This window comes from Pteropus alecto, unplaced genomic scaffold, assembly GCF_000325575.1.
Source record: "Pteropus alecto unplaced genomic scaffold, ASM32557v1 scaffold185, whole genome shotgun sequence".
NCBI classification, from domain to species: domain Eukaryota; kingdom Metazoa; phylum Chordata; class Mammalia; order Chiroptera; family Pteropodidae; genus Pteropus; species Pteropus alecto.
In genome coordinates this window covers 3,772,032-3,791,335 of record NW_006438088.1, presented here as the reverse complement: position 1 = coordinate 3,791,335, position 19,304 = coordinate 3,772,032, and the positions used below count along the sequence as shown (strand labels likewise).

General features: G+C 34.3%; 1 protein-coding gene across 10 annotated transcripts in view; it reads left to right on the top strand.

Annotated features, from left to right (window-relative positions):
• UTRN (utrophin) overlaps window positions 1–19,304 on the top strand; it is a 446,938-nt gene that overhangs the window by 351,498 nt on the left and 76,136 nt on the right. For all 10 annotated transcript variants that reach the window (XM_025049288.1, XM_015592099.1, XM_015592098.1 and 7 more), the window contains 4 exons: window positions 2,192–2,460; window positions 7,637–7,783; window positions 10,139–10,217; window positions 13,305–13,365. In XM_025049288.1, the coding sequence (XP_024905056.1) occupies window positions 2,192–2,460; window positions 7,637–7,783; window positions 10,139–10,217; window positions 13,305–13,365 (556 nt within the window). The remainder of the gene's footprint in view (window positions 1–2,191; window positions 2,461–7,636; window positions 7,784–10,138; window positions 10,218–13,304; window positions 13,366–19,304) is intronic.

The following is a 19,304-nucleotide window of genomic DNA, read 5'->3' as shown; positions in this document are numbered from 1 at the left end:
TATCTCATTGTGATTTTGATTTGCATTTCCCTAATAGCTAGCGATGTTGAGCATCTTTTCACATATTTGTTGGCCATTAGTATGTCCTCTAGAAAGAAGTATCTGTTCAGGTCCTCTGCCCATTTTTTGATTGGATCATTTATTTTTTTGTTGTTATTCAGTTGTATGAGTTTTTTGTATATTTTGGACATTAGGCCCTTATCAGAGGTGTTGCTTGCAAATATATTTTCCCATTCGAATGGTTGTCTCTTTACCTTGTTGATGATTTCTTTCGCTGAGCATAAGCTTTTTAGTTTGATGTAGTCCCATTCATTTATTTTTACTTTTACTTCCCTTGCCTTTGAGGTCATATTCATAAAATCCTCTTTAAGTCCAAGGTCCTTGAGTTTATTTCCTATGTTTTCTTCTATGCATTTTATTGTTTCAGGTCTTATATTAAGGTCTTTAATCGATTTCGAGTTAATTTTGGTGTGTGGTGATAGACATAGTCTAGTTTCATTCTTTTGCAGGTGGCCTTCCAGTTTTCCCAGCACCATTTATTGAAGAGGCTTTCCTTTCTCCACTGTGTTTTTGGCTTTTTTGTCGAAAATTCCCTTTAGGCTTCTTGATTCCTCCCTGACTGTTGTGCTAGACTATACTCAAGCTTAAGCATTCCTTGAAGCTGAGTCTCTAATTCACTTATTTTCCATATTTATCTTTTGCTGGTATTTTTAGTCTATCCACCTATCATAACGCTTCTTCTTCTTGTAATCAGTTCAGTTGCCATGGCACTCCAGTTGTGCAACGCAGAGTTCTCTGGTTACTAAATTCTTCGTAGTCCATTTGGTTCCCAGAGATTTATTATAGCTGTTTTTAAGTCTAAATATTGATGTCTGGAAATTTAGATAGATAAAAATATGTGTTCTTTCTCCTTTGACTTGACTTTTAAATAGTATTTAAATAGAGACAGGCAGACAAATTTATGTTAAATATGAAAGTTATAGTTTAGGAGAGCTTATTCAGTTTATCTTACCCGGAAGTTCATCTTAACAGGAAGTTTAATGAACTCAAGTTCTTTTTACGATGATTTGGAATATTTTGAGGTGAAGTGATCTTGCTAATGTGACTGATACTAAAAGATGGGATGCTATCACAAAGAAGAATATGTGTTTCTATCTTAAAGTGATCTGCAGTATACTTTGGTTGTATGTTTCTGACCTGCCTCTCTGTTTCCAGTGGACGAGCAGGACAGCTATCTACGCAGCTCCATAGGAATGGAGACATACTCAGCTGTTGAGGGCGATGAGGCCCAGGAGAGTTTAGCTGGTGATCTACCTAGCCCGCTTTCAAAATGTCTGCTCTGTGTCCATCAGATTCCTCTGCCCTTGTCTTGTCAGCTTCTCATCTCTGTTTCTGACCCTTGGCTTTGAACTTGACTTTTATTTCTATCTATATCTTTTGTTTATCTTCTAGGCTCTTACTCTCTTCCTGCCCAGTTCTGAGACCGGGCCTTGAATTATCCGTGCCTTCAACCTGTCTGAAAATCTAACTTCAGACATTCTGGAAACCCTCTTGCTCTATTAATAATTAGGACGGTCCTTGAAATCTTGACTGTTTTTCTCTTGAAATGTTTGTGATGTGCTATACTCATTCTAAACTACAGAAAATGCCCTGTGTTAAAGATGAACTGCCAAACAGACTCAGCAGTGATGAAGTGTCCAAGATATGTTATTTGTCTTCAGCGACTTTTTTTTTTAGGAACACAGTAAATTAATCCTATTTTCTCAGAGTTTTTCCTCATAACATAAAGTTCTTTCTCTCTTAATTATACTTGTCATTTCTCTTGAGGACAATGAAATGAAAAACTATCTTTGGATTTTTACATAACTAAATTTATGTTAAAGAAAAATAGTTTTATTTCTTGACTTATATTGTGACATTTCAAGGTTTGCAAATATATTAAAACTCAAAAGTCACCAAAACCACTGGTCCACTTATTACTCTGTAACCATTTTCTTCTTTTGAGAAATAGCAAGCAATTAGTGGAAGAAGTATAAAGAAGTTTTTTTCTTCCCCTGTTTAGTGTAAATCTGTCTCTGTGTACCCTGGTAGCAACCTTTCAAAAGGTGTTCTTCACACTTGACTATAGAGAGTATAGAGTCGATTAAGCTTCCAAATATTGTTCTTATTTTTTTTTTTATATATATCACAGAATTGACTCCTGAGGAGAAAGCCCAAAAGATTGCCAAAGCCATGCGTAAACAGTCTTCTGAAGTTAAAGAGAAGTGGGAGAGTCTGAATGCTGTTACTAGTAATTGGCAAAAGCAAGTGGACAAGGCGTTGGAGAAACTCAGAGACCTGCAGGGAGCCATGGACGACCTGGATGCCGACATGAAGGAGGCAGAGGCTGTGCGAAATGGCTGGAAGCCCGTGGGCGACTTACTCATCGACTCGCTGCAGGACCACATTGAAAAAACCACGGTCAGCATCACTGCCTTTGATAAAGGATGTTAAGAAATGTTGTACTGTTAAATACAGCACAAGTAAAGAGAGCTACACGTATAAATTGTTATAAGGGATTGTTGTAAAGGCAACATCATTACATCCCCCCTCAGAATCAGGATATAGAACATTTCCAGTCACAGCAGATGTTGTCCATATGCCCCTCACCATCAGGACCCCTTACCTCCCCCACATAACAACTGAAGTGACTTTTACAATAATTTACGTTCATTTTTCTTCATATTTCATTTCACTCAACTGTGCATCCCCTAAACTTGGTTAAGAAATATTTTAAAGTCCCTTTTAATATCCAGATTTCCCCGCTATCTTTTTTTTTTTTTTTTTTTTTGCAATGTATTTGTTAAGAAAACTGAATTGTTTTTTTTTATAGTGTTTTTCACAGCTTGGATTTCACCGAATGACATCCACATGGTGTAGTCTGTCAGGTTCCTTCCTACTCTGCATTTTCTGTAAATTGGTAGTTGGATTTAGAATGTTAATCAAAAGTATACTGTTGTCCTGGGAATTCTTATCTCCACATTTTATCTCTTTATCTGAGTATATTAACGAAGGATTTCTTTAGCTGTAAATTCTGTTGATATTCAGGAAATGCCCAGAGATAAGGATGTTAGACCTATCTTCTAGACCCCACGGGCTCCTATATTCCAGAATATATGCAGGAAAAAAGAAAAGTTAATGGAATTTAGTCAATAAGAGACACAAATAACCGATTTAGAGTGTAGTAGGGTTTGTAATAGCATAATATACTATATATACTAGTAGTAAATCAAATAAACACTAAACCAGTGAAAAATCAGAAGGTATTAGACTAGAAATATCTATCACGAATGGGATTGTTATTGCAAAAGATATACCTCTTTTGTGCACAGGTATTGGGTAATGCTCTCCCTTTGTGTGCATGTGGCTGAATAGGGAGAGGAGAAAGGTCTAAGAAATTAACTGAATACTTAGGAATACATGCGTGTATGTATAGACATAGGAATAGTATAACAGCTAGCATTTATTGAGGCTTACTCTGTGCCAAGAGCTGTTCTTAACCAGCTTACACAGATATCTCTTTTAACCCTCACGCTAACCGAACAAGTAGGTATTATTATTATACTATATTGGACTATTATAGTATTATAATATATTATCATTATTATAGGTATTATTATTATTATAAATCCCATTTTAAAAATAATGAAACTGAAGATAATGCTCAAGCCCACACAGCTAGTAAGTGGCAGAATTTTCATGATTTTTTTCTGTTTTTCACCGTAGAGACCTCATTTATAATAATATAATTAAGCACGATTTTGATCAACTATTTGAATCCAAAGTTTTAAAACTTACATGTTAAATTTTAAACCTAAAAATATTATTACTAAAAGAGTATTGGTGCCTGCCATCTTTCATTTTAAATATACATAAGTTTCCAGCCACCGTGTGAATTAAGTAGTCTTTCTACAACTCCTAAAAACCATTTCGATGGATGGACCTGAGTTTAAAATAACCAACTAAAAATAAAACTTCTTTAGAAGTTGCACACTTCTTGTATTTTAAAAGATGGTTTTAGACACTGAATATCTTTAAGTCAGTGGTTTACAAACAGTATGTTCTTTCAGACTGCAAAATGCCTCTTGCTTGGAGCAAGAATTTATTCATTTGAATTTGAAAGTGTCAATTTTTAATATAGGATGATAGTGTTGAATGAAAAATGAAAAGTTATATCTGGAGTTATTAAAGGCCTAAAAGTTTTGTAGTTATTAATCCCATTTGATTAAAGGAACTATCCACCTCTGCATCCAAATCCTTTTGTTCAAATCTCTGCTTAAGTGGAAAGCTAGGAAAATTACAATTAACATTTAAGAGAAAGGAATAAGCTGTGGATTAAAATATTTTAACATCTTATTAGGAAAAAAAGAAAATAAAAATCCAAATTTCAGTAAGCCGAATAAAATAGATTCAAAGTCTGGGGTGCTTTACATGTGTTCTAAAGTATACCCCAAATCCCTTTGAAGCTATAGGCAGATTAAAGTTAAGTACTGATGATTGTTAAATATTATTAAATATGCCAGAGCAACTAGGAAACAAAATCTTTGGGGTAATCAAATAATTTTAACTCCCTAAAATTATCCTCAGTCATTCTCATTTGCAGAGTACACACCCTCTAGCAGGAGATGGGTTTGGGATTCTTATCTGCCAACAGGCTGCCAATCATCACCTTTAATACTAGCAGATGTGTCTGTTTTTGTAGCAAGAAAGACCACATAGATTTTTAATCTCCTATAGGGAAGTACAGCCAAGACATGATAAATTGCTTCTTTATACTAGAACACACAGCAGATCTGAAAACATTTTACGGTTTGCTTTATTTCAAGCCCCTTAATTCAGAAGCTCTTAAAGACCAAAAGATAAACTTTCTTAATGGTTTTTGTTGTTGTTGTTGCCATAAGAAAAAGACCACAACAGCAGAAAAGACCTTGTTTATCAAAGGTCTTTTTAATGTTTTTAACTGTGGCTTTAAGAGAAAAATATTATTTTTATAGAGGAAAAGTTAAAACATGTTTATTACTCTGGAAGATTTTTTTTAAAATTTGTCTTAAACCTAATTAAAAATTTTCTTATCTTTTGAAAGAAAATTGGTTATTTAAGAGTATATAAATCTGAAAATATTTTCCAGCACTTCATTTTACTCTTTAATACCTCCATTTTAGCATTTCTCAAAGACATTGATTTAAAAAGCTGATGAAGATTCTCAAGTCCTCCAAGGTACTCAAGCAGAGAATATTAATGTATATAACATTAAAGTCACAACTGAAGAAACCTGGATAGATTTGAGTCCTGCAATTATTCTCAAACTGAATTTGAAGGAGGCCAGGTCTCTTCAAAGTCCAAGCTGAAAACTTCTCTTGCTCCACCCTAATTCCCACCCTTCTGTCCCATGCTTCTATTTCAGCTGTCAATTTCTTAGACTTGTATTAGCAGAATGCCTTGTTATCACATAACTGCTTTTCTCATTGAACTGTACTTGCACATCTGTTTGTGTGTGCACTTTCTGTCATCCATGAACCACCAACATCTGCAAGCCACGGAAAAAGACTGACACAACTCTGAATTTCTTCTCGTTCCATTTTGCAGCAATTCACATATCGTTGTGGGCTTGCCTTCTGATGGATTTTGAAATGCTGATGTCTTTAGGTTCTGGCGATATTCCTTACCTTTTGCATGTTGGCTTTCATGTTCACTCTGTCAAATGTCATTTATACAGTGCTACCTCCAACATAACAGTCATGTCTTTCACTCCGACTGGCTCCACATGTATCTTTACTGACTCTCCACCTTGAACTTCTTCACGTAGCTTTTAGGCATATTCAAAAATTTTGAGATACTAAAGCATATTCTCTGATTTACTTAGAATTAATTTCCTTTTAAAAAATAAAGTTATAGTCTTATTTTGATGTTTATCAATCATGATTATTTTTAGCCTATACATGTTACACAAGGTAAATAGAAAAGTTTTGGGAGAAGGGAAGTGATTAAAGTGGCTTTCTTTTTATAATTATAAGGAGGAAGCCAAATTAATACTTGCAGTTTTTAAATAAAACTTGATAGTCTTCAAAGCACTTTAAGGTATATTATTTCATTAATGAAACTTAGAGTAGGGGATCACAGGCAAATGCCTAGTCTCTTAAGGGGTGGGAATTGTAGAAATGATAAAACCTGAGGGCTGAATCTCATAGTAAGTTCACAGCACCTAATACCTGTAAGTTAAGTTTGGTACATAGTTAACTCTAATTTTATGATTTACCAAAGAAATAAAAATATACAGTTTTTTTTGGAACTCAGTTCTGTTCCCAATTCCATATTGGTTTAATCTTACCTCAACTATCATTTTTGTGGGATTCATCAATAGAAAGAAATTCTACCCCTCTTGTCTTGTAAAACTTTGTGCTGAATACTGCAGGGTATCTGTTCTCAAGAAGCTTACATTCTACATGGGTGGCATTATAACTATGGATGCTATAATATAAAATACGAAGAGCTTTGATAAGGAATGATATTTAAGATATATAACACCTGGTTCATATGGCCCCAAACAACCAGAATGGCCTCCATTATCAATCTCAATTTGAATGTCCAGACTGGATGGTCTGGCTGGGTTAGACGAGGCAAAAAGCATGCTGGGGGGACACATGGGAGGTGCCTCTAGGTAAGACTGGTCAGAGAAAGGCCTCAGGGAAGTCTTCTCTGAAATAGGATGGATGGATAGGGCACTTGAGCTGAGTCTTTTAAAGGATAAGTAGGATCTTGGCAGAGACTTTGTTGGAAAAAGAAAACATGAACATAGAGGCAGGTAGAATAATGTGGAGAACAGAGAAAACTTAGTGTTTTCATTACTCTATTTGCTCTCACAAGACATAGTATTGTCATTGGCCCTCAGTTGTTTTTTTTTTTTTTCCTTCTCTTCTTAACATACACTCCCCACCCCAGCCATACCAACTCTCTGTACTGTGCCCAGAAGTGGCATGTGTCAGTTCTGTTTCATTCACTTCGTTTTTCATAGACTTCATTCTTCCTGCCCACCTCTAACCACAGATAGTGATCACAAACATTTTAATTAAAAGGGACAGACTTTATCTCTACAGTATATAATAAGCATAGTTTTTTGTGGTTAGGAAAGTTGTTTTTATTGGCCACTTTCTAGATTAATTTTAAATGGAAATTTGTTCAAATCAAGTTGTTGCATAGGTGAAAAAATATTGAGGTAGCCATATTAAAAAAGAAAAAAGAAGGAAAATGTGAAAGAAAATTTAAGATAGAATCAAAACTAGAAATTAATATTGAGTAGATAATATGGTGTTTTTAAGACAATTGCATAAAATGAAAAATTTGAAGGAAATACATAATCATTTAATTGTTTACATTATAATTTTTCTCTTCATGTCTCTTTTTAATTTGTCTGGGTTGTACAAGTTTGCTCTTCAGCTGGTGGCCCTGGTTGCTGAAGACCTGAATTGAGTCAGCTTTTGTTGAATGAGCAACTGCAGTTGGCCTCTCAACTGCTCTTGCCATTTTCTTTGAAGAAAAGTTCAGAATACTACCTTTGGTTATATTCTTTGATGACATTATTTTTGTCCTTTTCTTCCAGGCATTTAGAGAAGAAATTGCACCGATCAACTTAAAAGTTAAAACAGTGAATGATTTATCAAGTCAGCTGTCTCCACTTGACCTCCACCCATCTCTAAAGATGTCTCGCCAGCTAGATGACCTTAACATGCGATGGAAACTTCTGCAGGTATCAGCTTATTCCTCTTCATAATCTCAGTTTACACCCTGGTGGGTCCTTAAACTTTACCTCACTATTCTACCATGCACCGTCATTTTTTAAATTTATTTGTTTGTTGTATTTGATAATGGACTCATAGCTTGTGATATCAATTGTCTTTCAGTATCCTGAACCCAAAGACTTCATTTATTTATAAGTTTTAATGTAATTTTTTGATGTACAATTCATATGATATTTGTAGAAAATTGCAAAAGGTCAAATAAATCATAGTAATTGAAACCTATAGTAGGTCACAGAAAGATTTTTCCCATAATGGCTTATTAAGAGTCATTTTTCTTACTTTAATCATATATTTTTCATTTCTTTAGAAAAGTTAAGAGAGTCTTCAGTCTTCTTTCAGCTGCATGCTATTTAGGTATCTTGCTCAAGTTTTCCAGCTAGCACATTTATACTATTCTGGTGTTTACTTTCAGCCCTGAGATCTTAGCTGCCTCACTGTAATTGTTTTAATGGCCCTAGATCTTACTTGCTTGTCCCAGATTTAATAGAGCCAAACCAAGAACCGTTTCAAGTATAACTAGGTTTCAGCATTTGCAAGTCACTACCCGTGCCAGTCATCATTTCAGGCCCAGTCTTTGTGAAGCTTTGTCACATTCGATGCCAGTTCCTGAGAGTCATAATAATCATTTCCCCCACCTCTGGAAACTAACAGGATAATTTGAGTGGAAGGTTGAAAAAAGTAATTCTTACTAACTTCTCTGTATATTTTGGACTTAAATGTGATATTTAATGAGATAAATGTGCAATTTTGAGGTGGCACACAGAACTATTTTATTTTAAAGATATAATACAATATAATAGATTTCCTGAATTAATTCAAACATTAAAACAGCCAATGGTTCCTATTTTCTTTACGAAACTGAAGAGGTAAGAAATGAGTTGTATAGTATTAGATAGTCTTTTTTTGTCTTTGAAAAGAGTATTAAAAATCTGGGATTAGTAAGGCAGGATATGTTAAACTCATGAGTGCTTTTCTAGTGAATGGAACACAGAATTGTTTGACCTATATGCTTTTTTTTTTAAGCTTTCTGCTTTATTTTTCTAATTCATTATCCTCATGTAGGTGTTCCTGTGGTCCATCTTGATTCCTTCCCATTCTGCTTCTGTTATCACCATCTCCAAAGATTAGAAGTCAGGGACTATGTTATCCTTGGAAGAAAATATGTGTTCTGTCATCCATCCTTATCTCTGAGGCTGGTAACTGCTAGAGCTCAGATGTCAAGTGATGGTTGAATAAGAGAGGGGAAAATCTATTCTAGCAGACAACGTTGTTAAATTTTAGGAGTAGCATCCTCTTTTCTCTTCCTGAATGTTAAGTGTGTGGCATTTGAATGCTTTTTGGCCTTAACAAAACAAAGTACTTGCTAATACAATTTAAATAACTAATTAGGAGAAATTAAAGCTGTCCATTGAGCCAGAGATACATGTTTCATTTAGAGACAGCTGAAAATAAGATTGGCAATCTAAGTGGAACAGCTGACGAGCACTCCATAGAAAAAGACCAGGAAAAAAGGGTGTGGAAATGTCAGTAGGCTGAATGCAATTATTGTTAATTGGCAAGTAGTTTCTCAATGCGCTAACTCTTTGCATTTTTGTAATGTAGACAACTAACTATACAATGTGTGTAAACAAATATACAGGGTATATTGATCTGTTGGTACTTGAATACTCCCTGATCAAGATGATTGGATACAAACCAGGAGAAAAAGGAAGACGTTTCATACTCATATGTCTCTTGTCTGTCTGTCTGTCTGTCTATCTTCTATCATCTAATTCTGTCATCTCTCTATCTATTTTTCCCCTTGGAGTATTTTAGACTTCTTTCTCCCTGTAGCAATTTGCTACCTTTCTTACAGAAAAAAGAAGAGTAGCCACTGACCCCATGGCTACGTCTTGACTAAGATGCTTTAGACTGTCACTTTCAAGGCAATGTAGAGTAACAGGACAGTCATAGATTCTGCTACCAAATGTGCTGGGTATGATCATACTGACTTCATGTCCTAGACATCTCAGCATCTGTGTCTTCATCTAGAAAATGGTGATAATAATAAATCATGCTTACCCAATATGGTTATTGTGAGGATTAAAAGAGTTAATTCTTATAAATTACTTACAAGAGTGCCTGGCACCTTTTGCTGTTACTTGGTGTCAGAAGGAGTCTGTTTTCATAGCAGTGTTTTGATCCCAGAGATAGAGAAGCAGTCATATCTTGGGCATTCGCATCACTTATTATAATACTTAAATCTAGGATATTATGAAAGCCATTGTTTTGAAGTCAGATTATTTCTTGCGTATGATGTGCAGGTTTCTGTGGACGATCGCCTTAAACAGCTTCAGGAGGCCCATAGAGATTTTGGACCATCCTCTCAGCATTTTCTCTCTAGTAAGTACCAATAAACTTGACTGATCTCATTAATCGTACAAATAAGCATACTCTTTCATACAGGAAGCCATATTCTTTGCTATAAATATATTTTCTTATATTAGATAAATATATGAAAGGAAGCATTAATATTAATGACAATATCGTCGATTGGCTATTAGGTGTAAATAACCTGGTCAAATTTGACAAGTCTTTGAAGTGGAGCAAAAGTCTTTAGCTATGGTTTTTCACTGAACCATCTATTGTGATGACTATTATATCATAATTGCTATTTCATATGCAAAGGTTATGAACTTTTTCACAGTAATCATTTTATATTTTAAGATTTTAAATTAATTTTCCTCCTTAAAAAGTACTTATTAGTTTAAAATGCATCTGCACCTTTAAAAGTAAAACTTGACTCTCCACAAATCTTTAAATGAGAATATTTTGGTTTATTAGGCTCACTGCAATCGTATTTAGCTTTTCGTCTGGTCAGGTGTTACAGATTTAGCCAAACCACTTATGTAGATTTTTATGTAATATTCTCCAACTGAATTTTTTTATTTTATGAACTGTTCATGAGATCTTGCATAAGTAATTTGAGCTCCTACTTCATTTATCATCTACTACTAAAGAAACTAAAGAATGTAGGATTCAGAGTCACCCAGATTGAGGTTAAAATATTAATTCTGCTTTTTACCAGAAGTGTGATCTCTAAAAGTTAATTTCTTTATCTTAAAATTACTATAATAATGCTTATTTCTTTTATTCACCTTGAAAATTAAATGAGAAAACATATCGAGTTACACAAAGTACCTAATAGAGTTATTGGCACAAATGCTGTCACAAACATTAATTCCTTTCTATTTATTTTCTCTGGCCAACATATATAAGAAAGCAGTTTGTTTAATTCAGTTTAAGTGAAGTTTAAAACTTCAGGCAAAGCTTATTTCCCAATTATGATAACTTCTTTGAATCTATAACCATAGAGAGAACTGAAATAATAATATGTCTTCCAATTAAATTATATTTTCTCTTAATCTTGTCTTGGTTGGTAATCTGCTTGACCTCAATTCAAAGTCAGACTTTTCCTTCATATCTCAGGAATCCTAATCAGTCATTTCCTGCGCTTCCTGTACTACACCTCTCCAGTGCTCAAGCTCTCTCTCCCTCTCCTCTCCTCTCCTCTCGCGCGCTCTCGCGCGCTCTCCATCCCTCTCCCCTCCCCTCAATCTGTTTCACACACCTGATCCCTTAGCCTGTCTTTGAGTGACTTATAGTCCTTCCAGGAATTTACTGTCTACTTGGGCACCAGAATATATTTCTAAAGTTTTGATTTCATACACGTTGAAGAAGTAAATAGGTTTGCAATCTGCTCATTAGATATGACCTACTCCAGATTTCTTAAATTTAATTTTATAAATTGTAAAGCTATGTGCTCAAACCAAATTAAAGAGGAATTTAACAAGTAACTGATACTCTATTTACAGTACCATTATAAGGCTTAGTCATCTATTAGTACGGATGAAACCCTACACGTTCTCCTAGCAACCATTCTTTCATAATAAAAATCAAACTCATGTACTTTAGGAAATGAAACATTGTAAAAATTGTAAAACTCAAGTACATTGCTTTTTATGTCTAGCACTGACAGTCCAAGGAGGTCAGAGTTCTTCAAATCAAAACAATTATTAAAATGAATGGAGAAGTGTAAACAAAATCCCAATTAATAAACTTAATAATTGTTATCCCTTGCTGCTTGGAATCTTCGGCTTTATTATATTTCTTGGACTTTAGCCATGGTTATAAAAGGAGCCTGTTTATTTAGGCACAAAATAAAAAGTGACCTATTAGCCCGGTGCCAACACTGAAATGAGGTTGGCTCTAATGAGAAATTTAACATACCTAGTTCCACATTTTCATCCTCTTTTTATACCTTCATGGACATAGCTGGAGAAGGGAGTACTCACATTTTATAAAGAGAAGAATTGTTGAATAGGAAAATTGCTGACCTAGTGGTCGGCAATCCTGAGATTCCTTCTGAGTTCAGCCATTTACTTATTGGGCAAGTTATTTCACCTCCAAGTATTTAATTCTTTGTTTATCAAATGGAGCTTTAATATGTATTTCGTTGGCTTCTTTATCAATAGATATATTTGAAAATGCTTTGCAACATTTAGAATGCTATGTATTTGTAAGGTATTAATATAACATGAAATTTAGAAAGAATTGTTGGTGATAACTGATTACATGAGAGTCCAGTGATAATTGCAAAGTTTTATTTGAATTTGCTTATTAGTTCATCTAGCAAAATTTTTTAAGAGCTCTTCTTAAAGATTCGCATGTACAACTCTTCTTAAATAAGTCTTAAAATAATTGGTTTAGTGTAGCAATAGTATATTTTCATAAGTAAGGCATAACTGGACTTATAAAATATAAGTACCTCGGTGGAACAAATCAAAATCTCAGTCATAGTGATGTTAAGTGTAAAAGTAGGAGACTGTTTTCTGTGCATTTCAGATGAAAATTAGTATTTGGGATTCTTCTATCCAGATAATTGCCTTGGTTTTTTACAGCCCTTTGCCTATGTTTAATTTTTCCCTTTTTAAAATTTATATAATTGAGTTTAAATGCCATCTGTTTTTAATAGTTATTCCTGCGAATATAAAGAAAAGTAAAGAATGTTGTGATCTGGAACATTCAGTCTTGAGAAATCTAGTTTATAATCTGGATATATCAAGTAAAATTAATTTTCTTTTTATCTTAATCAAAAAATATATAGAGTACGGTTTGCAGACAGCACTAAATTTTAAATTATATTGGTTACAAACAATAAAACTTGATTTTTTTTTTTTTTTAAAGTACTTTATCAACAGGTTCAGTTAGAGGTGGCATGAGAAACTGAACTTGTCTTGTTTCTTTCTTTGCTTCGAATGAATTTTCAAAGTGACTTTTGGTCTGGCCTTACAGATTTCATAATCATAGGAATCCAGTTCAAAAACCAGAGCAGTTCTCAGTGAATTTGCTGTAAGATGTGTTCAGTTGTTTTGTGTTAAGGCATAAGGGTTAGCAGCGTTTCCAATAACTTCCCCTTTGTTTCCCCAGCTTCAGTCCAGCTGCCGTGGCAAAGATCCATTTCACATAATAAAGTGCCCTATTACATCAAGTAAGTTGGTTTTAACTCTCCTTTATCATACCAAGACAATAAAGTTATGTTGATAACTTAAGAGGCTTTTTCCCCTGTAACTTTTAAAAATGAAATTCAGTCCTATTATCTGAAGGAAATTGTATATCAGTATATTTATAATATATATGTAATATTTGAAGGAAATTAGTTTAAAAATCAGAGCAATATTTGTAGTTTATTAGGTTAGGGTTTATAGGTGTGTTTAGCTGATTTTTTTTTAAAGCAGATATTAAAATATTTGGGGAAAATGACAAAATTTCCCTGTACTATTGACATAATGCTGATTCTTAAAATGTACTGATTGTAAACCATTTTTATTTCTACCAGAAAATCTCTTTCGAAAGTGCTTGTACTCTTCTCATTTTAATCCACCAAAAACAAAATGATTTTATTGTGAAAAAGTTCAATATTTTCAAGTTTTTCCTTTTACTTATGGAAATTATCTGCAATATTAGTTTAGGCTTATCATCCTTCATTTTTGTTGTCAACTTGACAGCTTCTCTTTTTTGTGTACTGAGTTTCTCCTAATTGCATAACATTTTATAAATTTTGTATAATTTACACAGGGACTGAGTAGGATTTTATTCTTGGTTTAGTCTATGTGTTGTCACAGGACAGAATGATAAAATACAACTGTTACAAGCCCTTAAGGTGTAAATTAGCAAAGCTATTGATTTACAGCGTGATGAAGTGATGAAGAGTCATAGTTGACTCTATTTCATGAATAAAGTGAATGGCGTCATGATTGTGAGAAAAATGCTGACTTATTGTCAGGAGACAGCTCTGTCTCAGATTAGTCATGTGACCTCAAGCAAGTTGGTTAAAGATCTCTGGGCCAAGTTTCCTTTATATTTCTTCTTAAACAGCATGTGGTATCTCCAGAACCCATGCCAACAGTAATAATCTGCTCTTCCTGAAAAACTTGTGTGTGAGGTCAGTGTTTATGGAAGAGTATTTCCGAATGAAGGTTTTATTGTAGTCTGAGATGTAGCTTCAGGGAAAAAAAAAAAAAGGCAAGTAATTTTGCCATTGCATATAACAAATATATTAAGCAATAATGTTACATTGTCTTAAGAAAATTTAATACTTTTATCATTGTATAGCCTATAGAGTACTGAGTTGTGATGAACTCAAGGATAAAGTAGCAAATCAACTGATTGGTGTCAAATTTGTGCAAGCGTGAATGGAAAGAAATCAGAGACTGGGCACATTGATATATTTATTAAGAGAAGATGTGATAATCTGATCCAAATTTTTTTATTTTACACTTTTATTCCTAATGATAGGGAATTTTAATTTACTGAGTGAATATTGACTTGACTTGAATATTGCGGGCTTAAGCACAAATCTGAGATACTGCAGGAGGCTGAATCATGGCTACACAAAGATGGCCTGCTGCCTGGATTTGACTGTTAGCTTACATGAAGATGGAGGAAGCCAGGGAAGGCAGGCAGCCTCGAGAAGCTGGAAAAGGCAAGGAAATGGGACTCTCTCTTAGAGAAGAATGCAGCCCCGCCAGCTTGATTTTAGCCAAAGGAGATATTTATTTTATGATAATTTGTTACAGCAGCAATAGAAAACTAATACATGCCCTAATCTGTCCGTGCAAATTAATTGAAATTAATTAATTTACTGACTTGACCTAGAATCCGGTATCATCTGATTTTTTTAAAAATGTAAATTGGATCCAGTAAGGCAGATTTTCAGTTTTACTAGATAAAGAATATTAAATCTCTTGCTTGGTTACATAATATAATCATTATCTATTTGATTTGGCACTTTAAAAATTCATCCTTAATTTTAGCACTACTATTAAAAAGGATTTCTGTATGACCAGGTTGGTTATATATGACTGAAAATTACATTATCTAAGTCAGAATTTCACTAATTCAGAATATTTATGCTTTTGGTAGGATCTAGCGAGATAGTATTCTTACTCAGTCTATGAGTTTTTATGAGGCAGACTAGTAGAGTAAAAGCTAGTTTCTCTGCCATTTCATTGGCTAGAGCATTATAACCAGCACTTCAAAAAATAATACACGCGCGCGCGCGCACACACACACACACACACACACACAGATATATGTAACAATGATGGCCAATATTTTTAATGATGACCTGTGGTATTGTAGCATCCTAAAATATCTTCAACATCATTAGTGAAAAATTGAATTTTTAAAAATATATATAGTTTTAGTGATAAATGTCCTTTACGGTTTTCAAATATTTAAAAATCTGCCCATGTGTACAGAATGATTTCTCTTATTTTTAGAAAACTTGTTTAACCATATTCTTTCATTACTTGCTCTGTTGTGTAACTTATCAGTTTATTTCCTCATAAAGAAGGAACATCAATCTTGAGAGGGAAGGTTATTTAAGCCAGTATTTCCAGATGAAGAATTGTTATGAAAACAAAATTAAATTCCCAAATAAATTAATAAGCAAGTAAATGATGAATGAAAAGGCTTTTCATATACACTTCCCTTTGCATGCTGCACAAGTTAGAAGAAAAATGTTAACAAATTTAGCATAAATTTCATGCAACGAGAGTTTCCCGGAGCATATTAGAATGTATTAATTCGACCAACAAGAAAACAATATTCAGGTAGAAATATTAGATAATTTCTATATTTAAGTATGCACTTTTTTATACTCTAATGTCAGAATATAGCAAGAAAAACTTCAGACAAGAGTGGAATGGAAAAATTATTTTAATTCACATCTTAATTTTATAGATTAGTTAAAACATACTTTAAAAGCTCCCAAATGCATTTTTCTCTCTCTAGGTAATTATTAATATTCTGAAGTGTACTACAGTGGTTCCATGACAAATTTGTTTCTAGAAAATGATAGAATGTAGATCTGATCTGTAAGACTGTGTGTAGTAAATGCCTCTGTGTTAATATCTTAAGTTGAAACTAATATCTTTAAGTTATATTTGCTGTATCTAAGGTAGACTTTCCAAAACTGATCTAGTTATTTTTCTTTTCTAGTATAGTCCAATGACAGCTCATTATTCTATCATTTTTAAAAACTTTGAAATGCCTCTTGCCGCCTTCACAAAATATGAGAATCTCGTGTAAAAGCTAGATCTTTCTTTGTGAATTTTAGTCACATGTTTGTGTTTTGCAGAGTTGTTAATTTCCTCAACTAAAAGTTAACATCCAGGCAGTTTCAGATGTAAAGGGAATGATAAATAAAAGCTTTGGGTTGAACTTTCCTAATATGTCACATTAATCATGTAAAACTCATTGCTTTTCATTTTGTTCCAGAAATCATTATTGTTACTACTACTACTACTACTAATAATAATAATAATAATAATGATCATCGTAATAAATTATTTTTGAGTATTTATTTGCCAGCCACCATGCTAATCCCGTACGTGGATTACCTCTTTTAATTCCCACAGTAGCCCAGGGAAGTATAGGCACTTCATTACCCCCACTTACAGGCAAGACTTAAATACTAAGTATACACATAACTTCCTTGAGAGCACACAACCAATAAATAGGAGAGCTTGTGTTGAAATCCACGGTCTGACTCCAGTACCTGAATTCCTGACCACTATGCAGTACTGCCTCTTGTTCCCATTGTTAATGAGATAAAGAATAGAATTTTTAGTCACATGGAAAATTTGGGTAGGCTACAGGATTATATCAAGAAAGGAGCAGTCAGGGGGAAAAATGTAAGTAAACATCCTTTTTCTGTACTACAGACTGGTTATCATTTATTATGTACCTACTGTGTGCCAGCATTGAGTGCGGAGCTCAAGTATGAGACCCACGTTTTCTCCAGCACTCCACACGACCTTTTCTGCAGGCTTTTTTTATAGGCTAACTTCTGTAGGCTAATATATGTTTAAGAAGATTTTACACCGTGGTCTGGTAATGGACAAAGATGCTTTTCTAGAGGCAGGAAGGTGTCATTCTCTACAGACCTGCCAGTCACATCTTGATAGTTCTGAGTTGTGGAAATAAACTGTGGCTCTCCAATCCTTTTTCCTCATTCATATGTTCAAGAGATTTTTATCATTCTGTCATGGAAGCTGACTCACAGGTCCCATGGGGCTTTTAGCATAGAAGATTCTGAACACATGTCCACCCTGTTGGAAAGCCATACTGTTCCATAGAATTTAGTAGGGTTTGATTAAGAACTAGGTGTTCCTTTCTTCCCCTACAGTGTCTTCTCTAAACCCCAGTACGTGATTTTTCAGTAAGCCTTAGTCTTGGCACAAACAATTATTCTGCTCTTGTGACAGGCTTCATGCTCACATCTTAACAGTTATATAGCTCTGTTTTTCCCACTAGAATCTGAAGTGCAAACTTTAATTCTTTATAGAACCCTAAATGCAATTTCATACACAGCTTTAACGTGAACATTTTAGTAATCTCTGATTATGTAGACAATACATATCACATTCTCTAAAACTGACATTCTTCAGTATTACAAATCCATTAACCGGAATGAACTAATCTGTATCTACAGATGCCACTACCATGCATTCTGTGCCTTACTATAATTCCGCCTTATGAGAAGGATTTCCTTCAGTTTATAACATCTCCTTTAGAGTTTTCTTTTCTATTCTTGTGTGCATGATGGATAACCCTGCAGTACTCTTTTAGACTCCCTTCTTGCCCGCTAAAGGCACCCTCTATACTCCTAATCCATCAATTGCTGAAAAAAAAAAAAACCAACTAGGTTTATAGTTGCAAATGAAATCTTGGAGAACAGGTAGCTGTTATATATCACAGTTATGCTGTTCATTTGCATAAACTGCAGATACTTGTCTGGGTATATATGTATAGTCAAAAGGAGAGAATTAATGATTATTTCTTTAGAAGAATTGTGGCCCTGCTTAGATGATATAAGGGCAGAATTACTTCCCTAAAGAAGAGCAGGGAGGAGTGGCAGTAGTGGGATATCCAAATAACAGAAAAGCCAAAGCTAACAATGGTATAGATATAGTGAAAACAAAAAAGATAGGAACGTAAAGCATTTTATCTCTAAAGGTTACAGATAACTCATCTCAGAACAAAGTAAATCCATAACAGAGGTGTAATTAACAGCACAAGATAAATACTGTTCTCCCCAAAAGGCTCCTGTGGCAATCTCTCTCTCCCTCCTTAATCAAGATGAGAAATGGCATCCTTTTGGTCCCTGATTTTTAACCGGAGCTTTTGGGACCTACTTTGAGTCTCTTTCCTGAAGGAGAGCTTGTGTTTTTGGTTTTAATGATAAAGAAATGAAGTAGAAGCAGAAGAGCATCTACTTGAGAGTTTATTTTTCCAAGAAATGGTCTGCGACTCTGTCTTTATTGAAAATAAATATTTAAAACTCACTGGGCCAACTCTGCTGATGGGGAGGTAAGAAGGAAATTGCTTTATGTAAGAAAGTAAGCACCTTGGAACCACTAAACCTCCAGGGCTTGGAGGAAGCTTCAGACAAATGAGCACACTTTAGCTAACTGAAAAACTCAGCGGCAGACAGCCTACCCTGCAACAGCCAGAACTTGGCAGATTGTAACTGGGCAACTTCTGGCGTGTGTACCAGTGTCCTGGTTTATCGAGATAATTTAGGTAGCGTTGACATTGTCTTAGAAAGGTACCAACTGGTTCAGAACTTAAGAAGATATCACCTTTCCTGTCGTTCATCTTGACTTTTCTGGAGCCAGAGTTATTATTCCCGTAAAGTTGAATTTAAGTGTGGAATCTTCTAGATTACTCAGCTCCATTGCATTATAATAACAGCAAACAGCCTTATTGTGCAGTTTGATTTTTAGGGTTGGGATGCAATTAATAAAGGTCTACGCATAAGGGTCATTGTGGGGCCATTAAGGGAGGAAAAAATTTGTAAAGATTATACTTTTAAAACAGTCATTAAAATAACAAAAGTACAGAAGTAATAGTGACTAAGTT